At 44.4% G+C, this 18,653-nt stretch overlaps 1 protein-coding gene across 4 annotated transcripts in view; it reads left to right on the top strand.

The window, feature by feature from the left end:
• Window positions 1–18,653, top strand: part of UBA6 (ubiquitin like modifier activating enzyme 6) — a 610,892-nt gene that overhangs the window by 364,293 nt on the left and 227,946 nt on the right. For all 4 annotated transcript variants that reach the window (XM_069235825.1, XM_069235816.1, XM_069235844.1 and 1 more), the window contains one exon: window positions 11,721–11,790. In XM_069235825.1, coding sequence (XP_069091926.1) covers window positions 11,721–11,790 — 70 coding nt within the window. The remainder of the gene's footprint in view (window positions 1–11,720; window positions 11,791–18,653) is intronic.

The following is an 18,653-nucleotide window of genomic DNA, read 5'->3' as shown; positions in this document are numbered from 1 at the left end:
CAGAATTGGTAGTGATAATTGACTACTTGAAATCCTAGATATTTTCTCAGTTTGGAATGTGTTGGAATGTGAAAATATGTATTTTGAAGATCCAACAATATCCTATAGTTTTCGTTCTGAAGAATTTGGAATGTTTCTTGAAGTGATAACATTCAAGACAACCGCTTCCTCTGGAATTTGTTCAGACATCTTAGATACATATGGCTTTTTTTCTTTTGACATCTTTCTGTTGAGGAAGCTCTTTCAATAAAACCCTTTGTTGTTCTGGGACTTCAAGGCGGCTCAGGGTGCCCCTTTCTGAAGCATGGAACAAATATCTGTCTTCAGAAGATAGTGCTGTTGCACCTCTTGCGTGGATGCGTTACAAGTGGTGTTTGGATGAATTTCAGAGTATTACCATAGTGCACTATATGCAGAACCCATTTATCCATGGGGAATGTAGACCACTCTTGAAGGAAGGCTGAAATTCTGCCACCAAAGTAGAAGAGATTGGGGGAATCAGAAGCTGGGGCGGTTTCTGGAGTTTTGGTTGCCTTGATTTCTAGCCTTTTGAGTGTCCACCAGATTTTGACCCTGAGGTTTCAATGACCTGCTGAACTGGACAGATAAGTCACCTATAGCAGGAATACTTTACCTATAGAGGCAGTGCTGTTGCTTTGCATGATATGGCTGGTAGGTACCTCCAAAACATCTGGTATCCTCAGATTCTTGAGTCTCAAAAGGATTTCTGTTTACGAGCCTGCAGAGAACCAAGTGATCTTGCTGTCGCAACCTCTCTTTTCAAGCGATTAAGCCAATTAAAGATTCACCATCAATGGCATGCCCAGAATGCTGTTTGCCCTTCTAGGCAAAAGTCGTACACCTAAGCCAGCCTGGATTTCTCAGCTGAATTTAACATTACAAACATCTATTGTAAGTGATGGCTGCAGACGATTTCTTACATTTCCTTTGCAAGGTTATAGTTTTCTCTTTTTTCCCCTCCACACTGAGATACAAATAAGGGCCAGGACCATAGTGGTATGAGTCCATCATTGTATGAACAGTTTGGATGGATGCTGTTGCCACCAACAACACTTGTTTGCCTACAGGGCCTATGCATCTTCCTTCCATTTCATTGCCTGGAGAACAAGGCATTACATGAGCAGTGCTGCACCGTTTGTTCTACAAGTGAGTCACCCTTAGGGTGGCCAGTTGGGTAAAATGGCACACTGTTAGAAACTCTGTTTTTTCTTGCCTTGGTTCAGTGGCTGAGACAGTAGCTGGAATTTATCAACATTTTCTCTGTAGTACCTCACCATTCTCCTTATCCTTAGTGTCCTGTTTTTCGGTAGTATCTGCTTCTACTATCCTTGATGGCGAGTACGTCAATAGAGGCTGAGGTGGTGGTGATCTTGGAATTGGTGGATGAGATGGTTGCTGTGTCTGTGGTTTTTATGGTGGCTGCTGTCGCTGAGGTGGCGGCACTTAAATGTGCAGGTTCTGGATGTGGTTGAAAAAATCATGAATAATAATCAGTCCTCATCACCTCACTGCCCTTAATTAGGTCTAGAGCTGAATGCATCTTTGGAGGCTCATATCGAGGTTCCCCATAATAAGAATCAACATGTCTGTCTATATGGGAATGTCCATAGTGCCAGTGCCATCCCTGCACTTAATGGGACATTGATAAAGTGATAGGCTTCTTTGAATGGGGTGGTGTTCTTCCTGCTCATCATCTTCCTGGCACTTGGCTTTCAGTTGCCTGGGGTATAACTTGGTCCAAACACGTTACCATTACCTGCCTTTCTGCAGGTGGATTAGGAGATACTTTACTTAGCAAAATTTGCTGAGGCTGAACACTAGAAGGTCCAGTTGTAAATGGTGAAAAGCTTTTATCCTGCTGCAAAGGATTTTTAGTCTTTTACTTTAGTCTTGTTGATGGTACTATAAACAACAAGCCAGCTGACACTGCTGCTATTGACACAGGCACAGTTGATGGTGGGGCTGTCAACGAGGAGATCGTAAACAATGAGACCATGAATGACTGGACTGTACGTGGTGGAATCCTAGACAACAGGTTTGGCTTTCATAGATGAGGATTTCTTCAATGAGACTTATTTTTAGACTGTGTAGATGACGTTGGCATCAGTGAGGAAGGGGTAAGCATCTCAGATAGATACGCTGATGGGATAACAACCTGCTCACACCATCCTGGAGTGTTTTTGGCACCAGTGAGGATGACTAAAACACCACAGATAAATATGCTGACAGTAGCTTAAATGGTGACTTCTTTTGCACAGCACCTGAGGAAGGTTTTAGTTTATTTTTTCCAGGCACTTGCTCAGCCAATATTTTAGGCTCCCTAGCAGGAGAGGTTCCATGATCAAAGACTCCCCAAACATAGAAGGTGTGCCTTCACTATCCTTGTGACACTTGTAAGAGATGAAAGGAGCACCCCCGACTGACTCAACCCATCCGCAGAGAAGAGAGCTTCCTCCCTCTTATGAAGGTAAAACACCCTGCTCTTAACATTCTGGAGTGTTTTTGTGTAAAAATTACCTGCAAAGTTTGAGGACTGAGGTTTATGCTCAGGGTAGAGGCAGTAGATGCAGTTTTCATGCTGGTCATCTGCGTGGAGACGTTTTCCCATAGGACCCACAGAGGCTAAGGAAGGCTTTCCGTGAAGAATCTGATGTCCTGGAAATGATGGTGATGTGTAGCCCAAAACCCATATGCTCAGAATTCCAAGCAGAAGAACTGCCAAAGCAGTTAGATAAACTCCCAAAAATGGCAGAGGTTGAGAAAAACATTCAGTGAAAATCTGCAAGATAATATGTCGAGTTCATGGCCCTTCAGACTCATTGGCTGAAGTTTGGGTATTTCAAATGAGGTTGACTATCTAGTAAATATGTAGTGCTTTTAGTTGTTTCTGTGGAAAAGTGTTTCCTATACTGCTCACTATGTGACTCCCACTTTGGGGAAAGATTCAAGCAGGAGAATCTGGGAAAGCTCCGATGCTGAGAGCAGGGAAGCAAATAGAACAGATCCCAGGTCCCCACTAGGGTGTAGACATGATGTCATTTCTGGCCAGGAGCAACTAGACACTGCCACAGAAGAGCCCAGTGGTGAACCAAGAACTGGTTAAAAGTCAGCTGAAAGCCACATTTGACTGGGGGCTCACAGAAGCCAGTAGAATACCAATTGCTTAAATGCAAGTGGAGGACCTGGGAAATCTGGTACATCTGTTGCCGTACTTAAAGAAGCCAATCCCCATCAAACTCTTCTGATATACACTTCTAAGCTGAAGTCATTATCATGCATAGTGAAGCTGCGGCTTGACTAGGTTTATCAGCCATTTTGCCTCCACAGCTATGGAAGCAGACATGAACCAGCCCTGGGACCAGGCATGGAAGGGACATATCTCCTCTGGGACTCCTTGGGGAGCACCACAAGGAAGAAACCCCTAGAGTGTGCCGGAAAGGAACCTAGATAGGCTTCAGAATCTTCTTTTCATAGTTGTTGTGGATTAGCTCATTCACATGGGGTCCAAATAATTTCTGACCCAGAAAAGGAAGGTGATGAGGGGCCCATTGTCTCATCCGCCCTCTACAGCTTCATTCACAGTTAGCATCAGGCACTCAGTGAAATGGCATAGACAACAAGGTAACAGGCCCAAGAATGTAAGCCTGGCATCAGATAAGAAATTTGCCACTCTCTCCATAGTCCCAAGCAACTCTGTAGTGTCATTGTTTTTCTGCAAGGACTCCAGAAGACTGCAAGTCATCCTCTCTGTCTGAATTGCATATAGTTAAGTCGATGCCACAAGGTAGAAATTGCTAGTCACAAGAAGCACATTCACTCTCTTCTTCACTGGTTAAGCCTCTTCTGGAACCAAGGGGGAGACAGCTTACTGTGGCACTAAGGAATCATCCCTCCAAGGTGGGCATTTCCTGTTAGTATGTTCCCTGATAGGAACCATCATGTCCATCAGAAAGAATATTACCATATGTAAATAAATAGATTGTTCTTCAGAGAATATTCAACACCTGATCTACATGGACACAACTGGCTCTAACTGTTTTGGATCCTGCTATCTTGTAATAGGTCATTACACCAGTTATGTTGATCTCTGTGCCCGGAAACATTTCATCAGGTGCCACAATTCAGCTCTATATCTAGTCTGGCTCCCCGTTTTCATCTCTACTGAAATATTTTACCTCTTGCTACTTGCGTACTCTAGCGGGCAGCATTTCTGTGTTTATGGACAAATAGTGATTTTCCATGGTTCATGTGTGGTCAGCAGGATGACCATTCCTTAATATTCTTTGCTTTGAAACATCTATTTAGCAATCTGTTGTTTATTACCTGGTGTGTGTGAAGAGGTCAGATTTGTTCTTTCAGTCATAAGTAATAATATTTTATCTGTAGAGGAAGTCATTGCATTCTTTTGTATGTTCTACTGTCGAAATTATTTAAAACTTAACCTTTGGAATCTTTCAAGAAAATGATAATTTGGTGGTAGAGAGTGATTATTAGAGGAAGTGATTCAGTATATAGGAACATTGTGTCTCATAGCTGTAGTATTATTATATATTTCCTGCAGATTCTCACACCTGCCCACATCCTCTCTTTGTATTGCCCGCATCCCTTTTCATGTGGAAGTTATACCTTTCACTGAGGTTAACAGGTGTGTGTGATACAATACATATCAGGAGAACCGATGGCACTACATATTTCTTCTTAGTTTCCATAGGAGAAATTGGACCGTCTCTGTCATTCTGAAAGTCTATTGGTATTTGTTTGAATCATGTTATGTTTGTAGAAATAGATTGTCTGCAGGAAGAACAACCATTCTGTCTGACAAAGTTGCATTGTTTAAGTGCTAATTTCTACATTAATCTTCACATCTGATCCACAAATGCCTCTCTGTGCCTCAATCCCCCCAAACAATTGAGGGAGGAACCACATTGTCTTCATCTGCTAATAGTATGTCTAAGTGAGACTAAGTGGGTACAATTTGCTTCCTGGTGAATGGAAACGTCTCACATCTTTACTCAGCTCACACAACAGGGGCAGTCTTAGTTTGAGACACCTGAAAGTTTGGTCCATTTCTGAATGTCTCTAACTCTTTAGAAACAATTTTCCTGGTGCATAAAGCTCCCCAGTGTATTTCCAAGGAGCAAAGAGAGGATGAGAAGTTTCTCCTGTGTTTGCTATGCTTATGTTGACCGCAGTGCTTTTTATACTGCAACCTGCTCAAAACCATCAAGTATATATGAAAAACATGCTTATATAACCTGAATTGTAATTTTGATTTTACACCTTGCCTGGAACTAGTCATTTGAGAGGTGGGAGGCACATAAAATGTGACTTGGCAAAAGGTTAGCTTTTCAAAAGAAGCCATATAGCTGCAGCATTTTCCTTGAAGGATGGAAGAATCCCTTAGAGGGAACCCTTCAAAATTAGGTATTCTCGTTGGGTCAAAAACCTGAATCGTTTCTGTAAGGAACATGGGCATGCCATGCAAAGAAAATACATGTTCCTTTTAGTACTTGTAGTTTCCAGTCAATCCTAACGTAGCAAATTCAGTTGAAAATGCAATGAATAATAATAACTTGTAAATTAAATTCAATGCAATGTTCTTCAGTTTTGATTCCATATTGATTTATTAAACACCACATGTAAAACAACACATACTCGGGTCACTCAAATATAGCCAAAAATAGCCTTCATTAAGTTTGTCAAAAGTTTAATTAAATTTACAGTAAATGCAGAAAAAACTCACTAATATATGTTATGTATTATTTGATACATATTTAAGGAAAATATATTACAAGCGGACGATCCCCAATTTTTTACGTTTTGCACTGAAATTGTATGCATTTCTTTTTAGGTCTCACTGCAGACAGCTTCTGGTTGTTGAATACCATTTGTAAGAAATTGGTTTATTGGTTGAGGGGAGAAGAAGATCCACTAAGGCAGCAGCCATAATCCTTTTCAGTGTGAACTACAGTATTCACATAATTAACCTGTGCTTCGCTCTCTGGTCCCGTGGCACAAAAGCAGTCAGGCTTAACGTAGAGGCAAGCTGTCAAGTATTTATGCAGCACACAAAGAGAAATAAAATGAAAACATAACACAGAAAAAATCAAAAAATAATTTAGAACAGTAGTATACATTTTAATAAATAAAATTATCGAAAGACAAAAAGAATCCAATCAGTAGAACTGGAGATATGCAGTTTTAAGGTTTTCGGAAAGTATAGCGCCTAAAAACACAAAGCTCCACTCAAGGTCTTCTGGTCGTGCTAGACTGGAGGAAAGTTCAGGGCGACAGCAGTGGTGGGCAGTCCTTTGGTAAACAAGGCAGCGCTTCCTCTGTAATAAAAAGTGGCTAAGGAGGTCCAATATTTATTCCCTTCATACATTTTCGAGGTGATTGGGTTATTTAATTGCAACCCTCAAGGCAAAACTAAAAGATCCTTGGCAAAGAGCCCCCTCGAAGGGCCGTTGAGCATTGCAGAGCTGGTCCAATGAGGAACTCAGCCCGATGATGAAGCATGCAACCTTTGGGCTTAAGCTTCAACAAGATAAAGCTCCTCATGGCCAGTTGAGGCCCACATGCTAAGTATAGTTTCCTGGACCTCCTTCTCGGAACACCACACTATTTTGTTTGATCTGTTTGTATCTCGGAAGAGATTGTGCTTCACCATGACCTTTCCCTGTCCTTCCTGGTTTGGAATTACGGTCTTTTATTTATACCTGGTGTCATCTTTTGAAGTTGGTACTTTTCTATGCTTCCCCCAAATCTGCTTCTGTAAAGTTCTTCTCTTCCCAAAAAGTCTTGGGTAACAAAAGAATAGTGCCAGTTTAATTTGTTTGTGCTGGAGGCAACCTACTAGAAATGGCTAATCATGCCTAACGGTCATCCTCTATTGTCACAGTCTTGATCCAATACAGACTCACCGCTAATGGGGGAGTCATTAACAGGCCCAGGCAGCGGAAACTCTGAGAAGGCCTTAGAAGTGTTTGGGCAGGAAAATGCCAACTTTCATTTTCAAAATTTGTAACCATAAATCCAGCTTTACTATTAAAGAGAACATTAAATGACAATTATTTGAGTCCAAACATGTTATTTCCATATGTTCCCAATCAAATGTTACCACTTATTAAATGTAAGAAAGTATCCCAATGTTATCCAATGGAAGAGATAGGCCTTACAGTAGGGAAAAACAAATGTAGTAGTTTCACTATCAGGACATGTACAACCTAATCCCACTTGTCCTAACTTTTGTAATATAATGTGCCTTGGCACATGGTCCTTTTCTTCTACCTTAGGGAGGGATATATATCTATTAAAAAGATATGATTAGGCTTGGAAAAAGGTTTATTTTAACCAGTTGAATTGGTATTTTAAAACTATTCTACAGCCTGCAATGGCAGGCCTGAGACAAGTTTTACATTGCTACTGTAGTGGATAGCACAATGAGTGCTGCAGGCTCCTAAGTGGTATTTAACTTTACAGGCCCTTGGTACACGTAGTACCATATACTAAGGACAAATAAGTAAATTAAATGTGCAATCAGGTGTAAGTCAATGTTTCCATGTTTTGGAGAGAGAGCACAAGCTCTCTAGCATTGGTATACAATGGTACAGTGTGAGAAAGTAGCCTCTTTCTAGCATGGTTACCCCCACTTTTGGCCTGTTTGTGAGTGTGTGTCAGTGTGTTTTTACTGTGTCATTGGGATCCTGCAAGCCAGGACCCCAGTGCTCATAGTGAAAACCCTATATGTCAGTGTGTTTTGCCTGTCTCACTGGGGTCCTGCTGGTCAGGACCCCAGTGCTCATAGTTTGTGGCCTAATGTGTATGTTGTCAGTAGTGCTTAACTGTGTCACTGAGGCTCTGCTAACCAGAACCTCAATGCTTATGCTCTCTCTGCTTCTTAATTGGTCACTATAGGCTAATGACTTCATTTACCAATTCCAGTTGTCACACTAGACCCCCCTTATAAGTCCCTAGTATATGGTACCTAGGTACCCAGGGCATTGGGGTTCCAGGAGATCCTTATGGCCTGCAGCATTTCTTTTGCCACCCATAAGTAGCTCAGTCAAACCCTTTCACAGGACTGCCACTGCAGTCCATGTGAAATAGTGCACACATCATTTCACAGCCATTTTCACTGTACTTAGGTAACTTATAAGTCTCCTGTATGTCTAACCTTCATTTACTGAAGGCTAGGTGCAAAGTTACTAAGTGTGAGGGTACACTTGCACTAGCAGAGGTGACCCCACGCTGTCCAGGACCGAATCCCCTTACCTTGTGAGTGCGGGTACGCCATTATACGCGTGCACTGCATATAGGTCGATACCTATATGTAGCTTCACAATGGTAACTCCGAATATGGCTATGTAAGGTGTCTAACATCATGGTATTGTCCCCGATTCTAAATCTGGTATTGGAGAGCCAATTCCATGTATCCTGGGGCTCCACCATGGACCCCCAGTACTGCCAAACGGACTCTCTGAGGCTTGTACTGCAGCTACAGCTGCTGCCGCATCACAGACAGGGTTCTGCCCTCCTGGGGTCTGAGCAGCTCAGTCCCAGGAAGGCAGAACAAAGCATTTCCTTTGGGAGGAGGGTGATACGCCCTCTCCCTCTGGAAATAGGTGTTACAGGCTTGGGCGGGGTAGCCTCCAAGAGCCTTTGGAAATGCTTTGAAGGGCACAGTCTACACCGGTTCATTGACCCCCAGTCCCTGCTCTGGCGTGAAACTGGACAAAGGAAAGGGGAGTGACCACTCCCCTGCCCATCACCACCCAGAGATTCTCCAGTGTGTCCCAGACTTCAGCCATCTTGTTTTCCAAGGTGTGGAGACACTCTGGAGGCCTCTGAGTGGCCAGTGCCAGCAGGTGATGTCAGAGACCCCTCCTGATAGGTCCATACCTAATAAGGTAGCCAATTCCCCTCTCAGGGCTATTTAGGGTCTCTCCTGTGGGTTTCTCTTCAGATTCTGCTTGCAAGTTTCCATCAGGAATCCTCTTCAACTACTACCTCATCCTCTGACCTCTGATCAACTGCAGACTGCTCCAGGAACCGCTGTAACTGCAACAAAGTATCCAGAAGGGCTACTTTGACTCTGCAACTTCATCTCCAGCCAGCAACTGCAACAGTTTCCATGGTGTGCACACTCTGGGAACTCCCTGTCTTCACCCTGCACCAGAAGGACCGAAGAAATCTCCAGTGGAGTGACAGAGTCACTTCCCTGCTCCAGCAAGCACCCTCTAAGATGATGACCAGTTCTCTTGGACTCCTCTCCTGTCGACGAGCATGCTCCTTGGAACACAGGTGGCGGACCGCTTCCACACAGACAGTCCTAAGGTCCTGGTGTCCAAATTTGGAGGAGGGTAGGAGCTTGCCTTCCCCGTTTGCGACAGTACCCCTGTGTACCATGTCATCTTCACCTCCTGAGACCTCTGTGCACTATTTGGAAGAATCCTTCCTGCACTGCCTGGCCCAGGCCCCCAACACTCTACCCTGCGACGCTCATCTCACTGAGTTATTCTCTGGCAACGTGGGACCTTCTTTTGTAGTGCTGCAACAACCGCAATTTGCACCTTCTTTGTCCCCGTGTCCTGGGACTTCCGTGGGTGCTGCCTGGTCATGTGTGGGTTCCCTCCAGTGTTGGAGGACTGCCTCCTCAGTCCGAGTTGAGTCCTCCAGGTCACTCCTTGGTCCAGGCAGCACCATTTTGATGCAATCCGCAACCTTGCTTGAACCAAGGCTTGTTGGACTATTCCAGCGCTGCAACTCGCCTGCATCCAACATCTCCACGTGGGACATCCTTTGCATCACGCAGGAACCCATAGCCATCTTCTTTGGTGCGCTTCTGCAGACTTCTTCTAACTGGATAATCCTCTTATGCACCATCTTCTGGGTTGGCAGGGGCTCCTGTCCTTCCTGGAATCTTCTGCAAGTTCTGGACTTGGTCTCCCCTCTTTACAGGTCTTCAGGTCCAGGAATCCACCATTTGTTGCTTTCAGTCTTGCTTGGTTCTTGCAATAACTCTAATCACGAATTGTAGTGTGTCCTAAGGAAACTTGCAGTACTTTACTCCTACTTTCCTGGGGTCTAGGTTGGGGTATTTTACTCACCTTTGTGGTTTTCTTACTCTCCCAGCGATTCTCTACACACTACACTTGTCTAGGTAGGAATTTGTGATTCGCATTCCATTTTGTTTAGTATATGGTCTGTGTTGCTCCAGACCTATTTTTCATATTGCATTCGCAGTTATTTTCTATTGTTTGTACTATCCTATGACTAATTACTTACCTTATTTTGGCATCTAGTGTATATATTGTGTATAATACTTACCTCCGGAAGGAGTATTGCCTCTAAGATATTTTAGGCCTTGTGTCACTAAAATAAACTACCTTTATTTTTGGTAACACTGAGTATTGTCTTTACTTGTGTACAAGTACTGTGTAACTATAGTGGTATTCCAGGAGCTTTGCATGCCTCCTAGTTCAGCCTAAGCTGCTCTGCTACAGCTACCTCTATCAGCTTAAGATGCTAGAACACTACTACATTTCACTAATAAGGGATAATTGGATCTGGTGTAGGGTGTAAGTACCCAAGGTACCCACTACAAACCAGGCCAGCCTCCTATATACAATACAGAGAGTCGTGAAAGTCAACAAAACGAAATTTCAGAAAACAGGAGAGGTGAACTGTTTTGGAAGATCATATCAAGGATCTCAGGTCTAACATCTGCTTTGAACAATACCAACAGTTCTTTCTTGTCATTCTTGCTTGCTTCTTATTTGATGGATTTTCTTTTTGTGATATCCTTTAGCCTAGCTTCTTTAGCATCCTTTTGATTGGATGCCTTGTGTCCTTCCTCAGCTCACATCAGTAAAATACTTCCCCTTCTTTTCATTGAGTACTTTGTGAGAGAGGATGTATTTTCTTACTCAGCCACTCTCTCCATGTGCTGTATCGCCTTCATAAACCCACCCTCCTGCACTCTGTGATGCTCCCCTCCCCTGGCTTGAACATTTTGCACAAAGCCCAGTCTTTGGCAGAAGAAGGAAGCATTTATGGTGTTGGAGGAGGGGTCTGCACTCACCCATCTGTGTTTAAAGCAGAACTTAGAATGTCTGGAGCGTAGATGCCCATTAATCTGCTCCCAAGGCTTCTGCAGAGCACCAAATCACTGGATCGTCTGTTCCATTTCAACATCCTGTAAGAGTGAATGGCAAACTTCTTCATTTAAAGTCTGACTGTTCCTCAAACAGCAGTTATGTTCTTTAAAGTAACTGCAACTGTTTTTTCAGTGGATTACGTGTAACATGCATTTAAAATTTATTCAGTTTTCTGTGTGAAATTGGGGAAAAAATAATGCTGCTTATAAAAAGTGAAAATATCGAATTCAGTGTTCAGTTTCAAGATAACTTAAGGTATGTTTGCTATTCTTCCATTATGCTCAAGTTTGATTTTCTTTTACTTTTTTCTTTTTAGCAATGCTTGTTTACTGTTGAAGTTCTTGGAATTCTTTCAGATAGAAAACATATACTCCTGCTTTGCCAGCATAATGTTACCATTGAAAATGAGTTTTCCAGTCTGCAAATGTGCCATAAAGGTTGAAATGTTGATAATATAGGCATTTCAGATAATTAACCATTACCTTATGTATGGCCTGTGTCTGGTGAACATTTAATAATTACATAATGTTTGCCCAACAGACATTTGAACTTTGTAATAAGTGCATCAAAGCTGTTCGCAGAAGTGTACGGTATACCTTATTCACAGAAGGTAAGACATCTGTTAAAGTTCCCATGCTTACATTTTTGTGTGCACCTGTTCAGTCTGCTATGCTGCGTCTACACACATAAGGTATTGGTGTTTTTGCAAATAACTAATTCTGATAGAGACTTCTAACCCCAGACTCCCCACCTTAGAATATTCCCAAGGTGTCAAACTGGACATGGAAAATCTTGAGCAGTACCTCTGTGCTCTGATAGGTAGCATCGAGCGGATCTGTGTCAGAAGTGACTTGAGCAGTGCGCTTATATGTACTTCCCCGGCAAGCTGACATCAGTTCCTTTCTTTCCGCGCTAACAGAGCAGATCCAGCGAGCTAGCTTGGTCGTTTTTTGACCACTTTTGTTTCCTACCCTTTTGTCGATTCTTTTGAGTTTTGCTTCCTGTGTGCAAGGGATATGCCACTCAACAAGCCTACAGTCTTTAAGCTCTGTGAGGTATGTCACAGACAGATGTCTGTCTCTGAACCCCAATTAATTTACCGTTGGGGCCTGGGGTCGAACCACAACTCCAGGGACTGCGCCCACTGCAAGTGGATGCATCCCAAGGCAAATTCGAGAGCGGATGATGAAGCTCCTGCTGGTGTTCCAAAAGAAGGCTCTTTGTTGTTCTTGGTCCTGATCCTGAGGGAGATCTATGGCCTGTTGCCAGAGCGGATCCCACAGATTATCTTCATATCACTCCATGTTGTTCTCGTCGAAGTCTGGTACATCAAAGAAGCACAAGAAGAAGAAGCTGAAACATTTTGCTGCTTCTTCTAGTAAGTGCCCTTCTTTTAGGCCCCACTTCTACACTCCACTTGCAGAGCTGATGGCCCAGTTCGCTGTATGCTTCACCCAGTTCCGCAAGGTTGAAACGACTTTTGCCCAACTCAAGGAATTTTATGATGCCATGACCTCCATCTCTGGGCTGAAGGCTTTCTCTGCAGCAGCTTCAGGCCCCCTGGAGTCTAGAGGTGCCCCTGCTGGGTACCCGCTGGTGGCTTCTCCGACAACACCAGCTGGGCCCTCTGGATCCACACCTAGACTAACAGTGACACAGGCACAACTATGCTGGTTCCAGTGTCCTTGGCACTGCTACTGATGCCGCTCGTTGAAGAGGAACATGTCCTCCTCTCTGACTCCAAAATTCGGACTCCTCAACATCACTCGACGTCGACACTGGTTTGACCAGAATATGTCAACCCACCTTGGACCTGCCAACCTTTAGCAGAATCCACCCTTCCAGAGGCATCCTGACCCAGGCAATGATCAATGGTTGGGAGGGAGCAAAGTTCACCTTTTGCTATAGACTGGACAGCATTGACTCAACGGTGGCCTTCTGCTGTCACACCCAACTGAGTTTAGCTGGATTTTTATGCCTTTTGATGACTCCTGCCTATTTAGTGAAAAGGCCGAGACAGCACTTGAACACTTTGAGGAAAGTTTTGTCACCGCAAGTTCCCTAGGCCTTTCTTTGGGTTCCCACAGAGGATGTAGGACCCACACCCAACATACTGTCAAGTCTCCTTTCCCTTAGGTTGCCACAGCCTCCAAAGCTATTTAATCTGCCTTTAACTCAGCACACCCATTCTGTTGGCAGCAGGATGAGGCGCCACCTGTGCCAATGGCGAGCAATAATCTATAACAAGAGGTGCTCCAAATCATGCAGAGGGTTTATGACCTTCCATTTCTGAAAACCCTGCTATCCTTCTCACCATACTCGGAACAAGTGACATTTCTCCTACTTACACCAGGACGTGCAGGCCCTGCTGACCAAAGGGGCCATCGAGATGTCACCAGCCTCAGAAGTAGCTACTTTCTATTGCCTAAAAGAGACGGAGGCCTCCGTCCAATCCTAGATCTTCACCCTCTTAACACCTTCCTACAGAAAGAGAAATTCAAGATGCTGATTTGGCTCATGGTATGTCTTCCTCTGATCCTGGAGACTGGATCGAAGCGTTGGACCTCCAGGATGCCTATTTGCACATTACCATCCTACAGGCCCACAGGTGTTACTTGTGGTTCATGGTGGTCCAAGAGCATTTCCATTATACACCCCTTTCGCCTCACCATTGCACCTCGTGTGTTTTTGAATATGCTGGAGGTGGTTGCAGAGCATCTGCGGTCGTCAGGTTCCAATCTTTCCCTACCTCTACCTTGACAACTGGCTTTTTTATTGCGGGCTCAACCCAGGCAGTCGTTGCCCAACTCCAGACTATAATCAACCTTCTGCCTTCACTGTTTTTCACTATCAACATACAAAAGTCACACTTAACTCCTTCTTAGACACTTCCTTTCATCGGAGCCATTACGGACACAGTGCAGTTCTGTGCTTATCCTTGAGATCAGAGTTTGGGACATTTAGGCAATGATCCCAATCGCAGCTGGGTCCACATCATCCTGGTAGTCTCCTGAATATGAGCATTTGTCCTCTGATCAGGCTGCTCCTTTGGAAGGATCTCCTGTCACAAAATCAGGGCAGAGTCTTGCACACGAACCTGCTCCCTCTCCACTTTCATTCCTGGAAATTTAATGGGATAGTTGAATGCCGTTAATATTACTCCTGAAATATGTGATGTTATTCTGGCAGCCTGGCGCCCCTCGACAAAGACAGTATACGCCTGCTGTAGGGACAAGTTTGTGGCTTGCTGCTCCTCATGACAAGTTTACACACTTGCTGCCTCTCTATTAGAGGTGCTATTGTTTGTGTTATCCATAGCCCAGCATGGCCTTACCTTGGGAATTGTTAAAGGTTATCAGTCTGCTATTTCTGCCTTCTTATGGTGGCCAGATCAGCCGTCCTTATTTCAGACACGTATTGTGGCATGTTTTCTTAAGGGCTTACAGCATTTGTTCCCAACTACCTCTTTTGTTGTGCCCCATTGGGACCTTATCCTGGTTTTAAGGTTTCTTATATGTTCCCCTTTTGAACCCATGCACAGCTTCACTTTGAGACTTCTGACATTTATGACAACCTTTTTAGTGGCAATTACATTGGCCAGGAGGATAAGCGAGCTTCACGCTCTTTCCGTTAACTCCGCTTACATCACCTTCTACCTAGACAAACTGGTTCTTCTGACCTGAGCCTGTTTTCTGCCTAAAGTGGTGACCCCATTCCACGTTGGTCATAGCATCATTTTGTCGACAATTTTCCGCTCCACCTCATCCCCCCCAAGAGGAAGAGAGGCTTAATTGTCTTGACTCTAAATGAGCTTTTTCTTTTATATCGATTGTACCAAAGGTAACTGGGTGGATGATCAACTCTTCATTGGATTGACTCGAGTGAAGAAAGGCAGAGCAGTGCAGAAATTGACCTTCTCCCATTGGATTATGCTATGCATACAAATTTGCTATGCCTTGGCTATGGAACAGCCTCCTGAAGGCTTGCTGGCTCACTCTACCAGAGTCAAAGCGGCCACTACTGCATTAGCGCTTGGACTCCCTGTTATAGACGTCTGTCAGGTTGCTATGTGGGAATCACTCCACACATTCACAAAACACTACTGCCTGGACAGCCAAGTCCCTCAAGATATGCATTTTGCCAGTTGGGCCCTTCAGGATATTTTGGTTTTAAGCAGCAGATACACCTCTTGGGAGTTATTGCTTTGGTATCTATTCTAAGCTGAGGAATCTGAGAAGTCTCTATCAGAAGAACAAGTTATTTACCTTCAGTAAAACTTTTTCTGTTAGAGTCTCTACCTAACCGCAGATTCTTCCCCAATTTTCCCATCCTTCCTGCTCCACGAATGGGCTTTTTGCGCAAAATCTATAATTAGGTTCTGCACACTGGTGACACATTATTCAGTTGTGGCTCAGCGCTTTTGAGGCAGAAGCAGTCCTGAAAGAAACTGGTGTCAGTGTGCTGGGATGGTGCCTATATGTTCACCGTGCATGTCACTTCCAACGTGGATTACATTGATGTGGAGCCCTTCAACGTCACTTACCTGCATGTAGAGGTGCTGCTCAAGATTTTCCAGGTTGTGTCTGACGCCTGGATTAATATTCTAAGGCAAGGAATCTGTGCTTAGATAAAGTCTCTACTAGAAAAAGCATTACCAAAGGTAAGTAACTTGTTCATTTAGACACAGTTTGTAGAAAGATGGTTCTTGATATACTGTATGAAAATCAGATTTGGTGGGCACAGAGTCCAGGGATTCCCGAGAGGCTTAACAGAGGCTAAAGTAGATAATACGAATGCTCTTTTTTGTGGTAGTATGGTTGAGCAGTTAGGGTCATTAGAGGGTAGTCCAAAGCATTTCTTGTACACACACAGACAATAAATGAGGCACACAAACATTCACTAACTCTAGGTCAATTGTTTTTACAAAGTAAAAATATATTTTGTTACTTTATTTCTAGAACCAAAAGGATCTTGTTACAGGTAAGTACATTTGTTATTAAATATCAATCATATGTATCAAAGGCACTTAGTTTAGATTTGGCAAAGAAAATGGTTTACAGGCTAGTAACACTTTTCACGTTCAAAAGTTGACAGTGCAATTTTCAACACAGTCGGGGGGTGGGGGAGTGTTAGTGCAGTTTTGCAGTAAGTACTTGATTTACAATTCCAGCCCCTAGGGATTAGAATGTCCACAGGTGAGGGTTCAAGTTGACCCCCAAACATACATCACCAGCAACATGGGTGGGATTCCCCAAAGCCAGGGGGCTGCGGGTGCAGAGGTACCTTGAGGTGTCGAGTGTCTTCATCCGGTTCTCTCGTGGTCGGAAGGTCCTCTGGATTTAGGCTGCAGGTGTCGTCATGTTGGCCAGGAGGGGTCAACTGAGGGTAAATACAAGGTCAGAATCGCATGGGTATCTGCTCTGGACCGGTGGGCCACCTGGACACAGGCAGTGTGCGTCAGGTGCAGAATGGGCAGGAATCGCGTTTCTGGGGCGGTTCAGGAGTCGTCCTTGGAGTTTCTTGTGGACAGGGCCGCTGTCCTCTGGAGTTTTTGGTTCTCTAGTGGGCAGACAGACCTCTAGGGGTTTGGAGAGGTTGCTGGTCCTGCACGATGCGTGGCCTTTTTGTAGCAGGGCTTCTGAAGCTGCAGACAGGCTGGTAGGGCTGGGGCCTAGTCAGTTGGTGTCTGGAGACTTCTCTGCTGTGGGATCGGCTTAGAAGGCCGCCTTCTTTCTTCTTGTCTGGAGGTCGCTTGAAATCTGACGAGCTAGGTTCAGCGTAGCCCTTAAATCCTAGATTTGAGGGGCATTCAGGGGACAGAGGGCAGTGGCCAATGGCTACTATCCCTGAGGGTGACTACACCCTTCCGGTGTCCACTCCCTTTGGGGAGTGGGACACAATCCTAACCCTATTCGTCCCTATACTCCAAACCAAGACAGAGGATTCTGCTGGTGGGGTACGGGGGGTCAATTCATCCCTAGACACCTTAGCGGTGGTCCTAGCTGGAGTGGTCACTCCTCCTTGTTTTACCTAATTTTTCCACGGGGCTTGATTCCAGAAGTGGAGCTTTCTCTGTGGGGGGGTTGGGGGTCGCAGGCATCTCCACTAGCTGGAGTGTCCTGGGGCACTGTAATAGGTGGTCTGAGCCTTTGAGGCTTACCGCCAAGTGTTGCAGTTCCTGCAGGGGGGAGGTGTAAAACACCTCCACCCAGATCAGCCTTTGTTTCTGTCCTCAGAGAGCACAAAGGCTCTCACCCCATGAGGCCAGAAACCTGTCTGTTAGTGGCAGGCTTGCACAGACTGGTCAGTCCTTCACTAAAGGGTTGGGTAAAATAAAGGCTGTATCTCGAAGGTTCCCTATGTGTGCAGTTTACAACAAATCCAACATTGGCATCAGTGTGAGTTTAATGTGCTGAGAAGCTTGATGCCAAACTTCCCAGACTACAGTGAAGCTATCATGGAGCTATGGAGTTCGTAATGATAAACTCCCAGCCTATGTACTCAATATGGCCCCACTGCACTTACAGTGTCCAAGAATTGACTTATACATTATAGGGGCATATTGCTCATGCAGCTATGCCCTCACCTGGGATATAGTGCACCCTACCTTAGGGCTGTAGGGCCTGCTAAAGAGGTGACTTACCTATGCCACGGGCAGTGGTTTGAGGGCATGGCACCCTGAGAAGGGATGCCATGTCAATGTTATCTTGTCCTTCCCACCAACACACACAAGCTGCAGTGGCAGTGTGCATGTGTTTGGTGGAAGGTGCCTTAGGGTGGCACAATACATGTTGCAAGTCTTAGGGACCCTTCCTGGTCACAGAGCCCTTGGTACGTTTGGTACCTTTTACAAAGGCCTTAGGTGTGTGCCAGGGGTGTGCCAATTGTGGAAACAATGGTACAGTTTTGGGAAAGAACACTGGTTCTGGGGCCTGGTTGGCAGGATCCCAGCACACTGTCAGTCAAGTCTGCATCAATATCAGGCACAAAGTGTGTGTGTGTATGTGAGGAGGGGGGTGACCATGCCAAAAGGGGCACTTTCCTACACAGTTACAATGTAACAATTAGCAAAACAATTCCAAGCCCATGAAATATCTGCATAGATAAAATTGTAATGGGGAAAGGTATGAAACTGTAGCGCAAGTAGGCAATTATTTCATAAAGAAGTTTTTGTTTTTATGCTTCCTGAGGTCAGAGAGGGTTGACATAGTTCTGCATCTGAAAGGTAAAGTGCTCCAGGCACTGGTAGCAACACCACTTGAATGCTGCTCTTTTTCTAGTTACATTTGGAATTTGGTGGTGTAGGACTTACATCTACAACATTCACTTTGTTAACAATGCATTTCCAAAGTCCCCTCTGGACTCAAGATGAGAATGAACTGTTAGTCTTTGTGATCGGTGTATATGCAGCTTCTTTTCTTTGCAGGAGTGCCGCTGATTTTGTTCTTATTATGTAATAGATGATTTGATAAT

Source organism: Pleurodeles waltl, chromosome 1_2 (genome assembly GCF_031143425.1).
Source record: "Pleurodeles waltl isolate 20211129_DDA chromosome 1_2, aPleWal1.hap1.20221129, whole genome shotgun sequence".
In the NCBI taxonomy this organism is placed as follows: domain Eukaryota; kingdom Metazoa; phylum Chordata; class Amphibia; order Caudata; family Salamandridae; genus Pleurodeles; species Pleurodeles waltl.
Note: the sequence above shows the minus strand (reverse complement) of the source record. Positions and strands in the feature narration are given on the sequence as shown.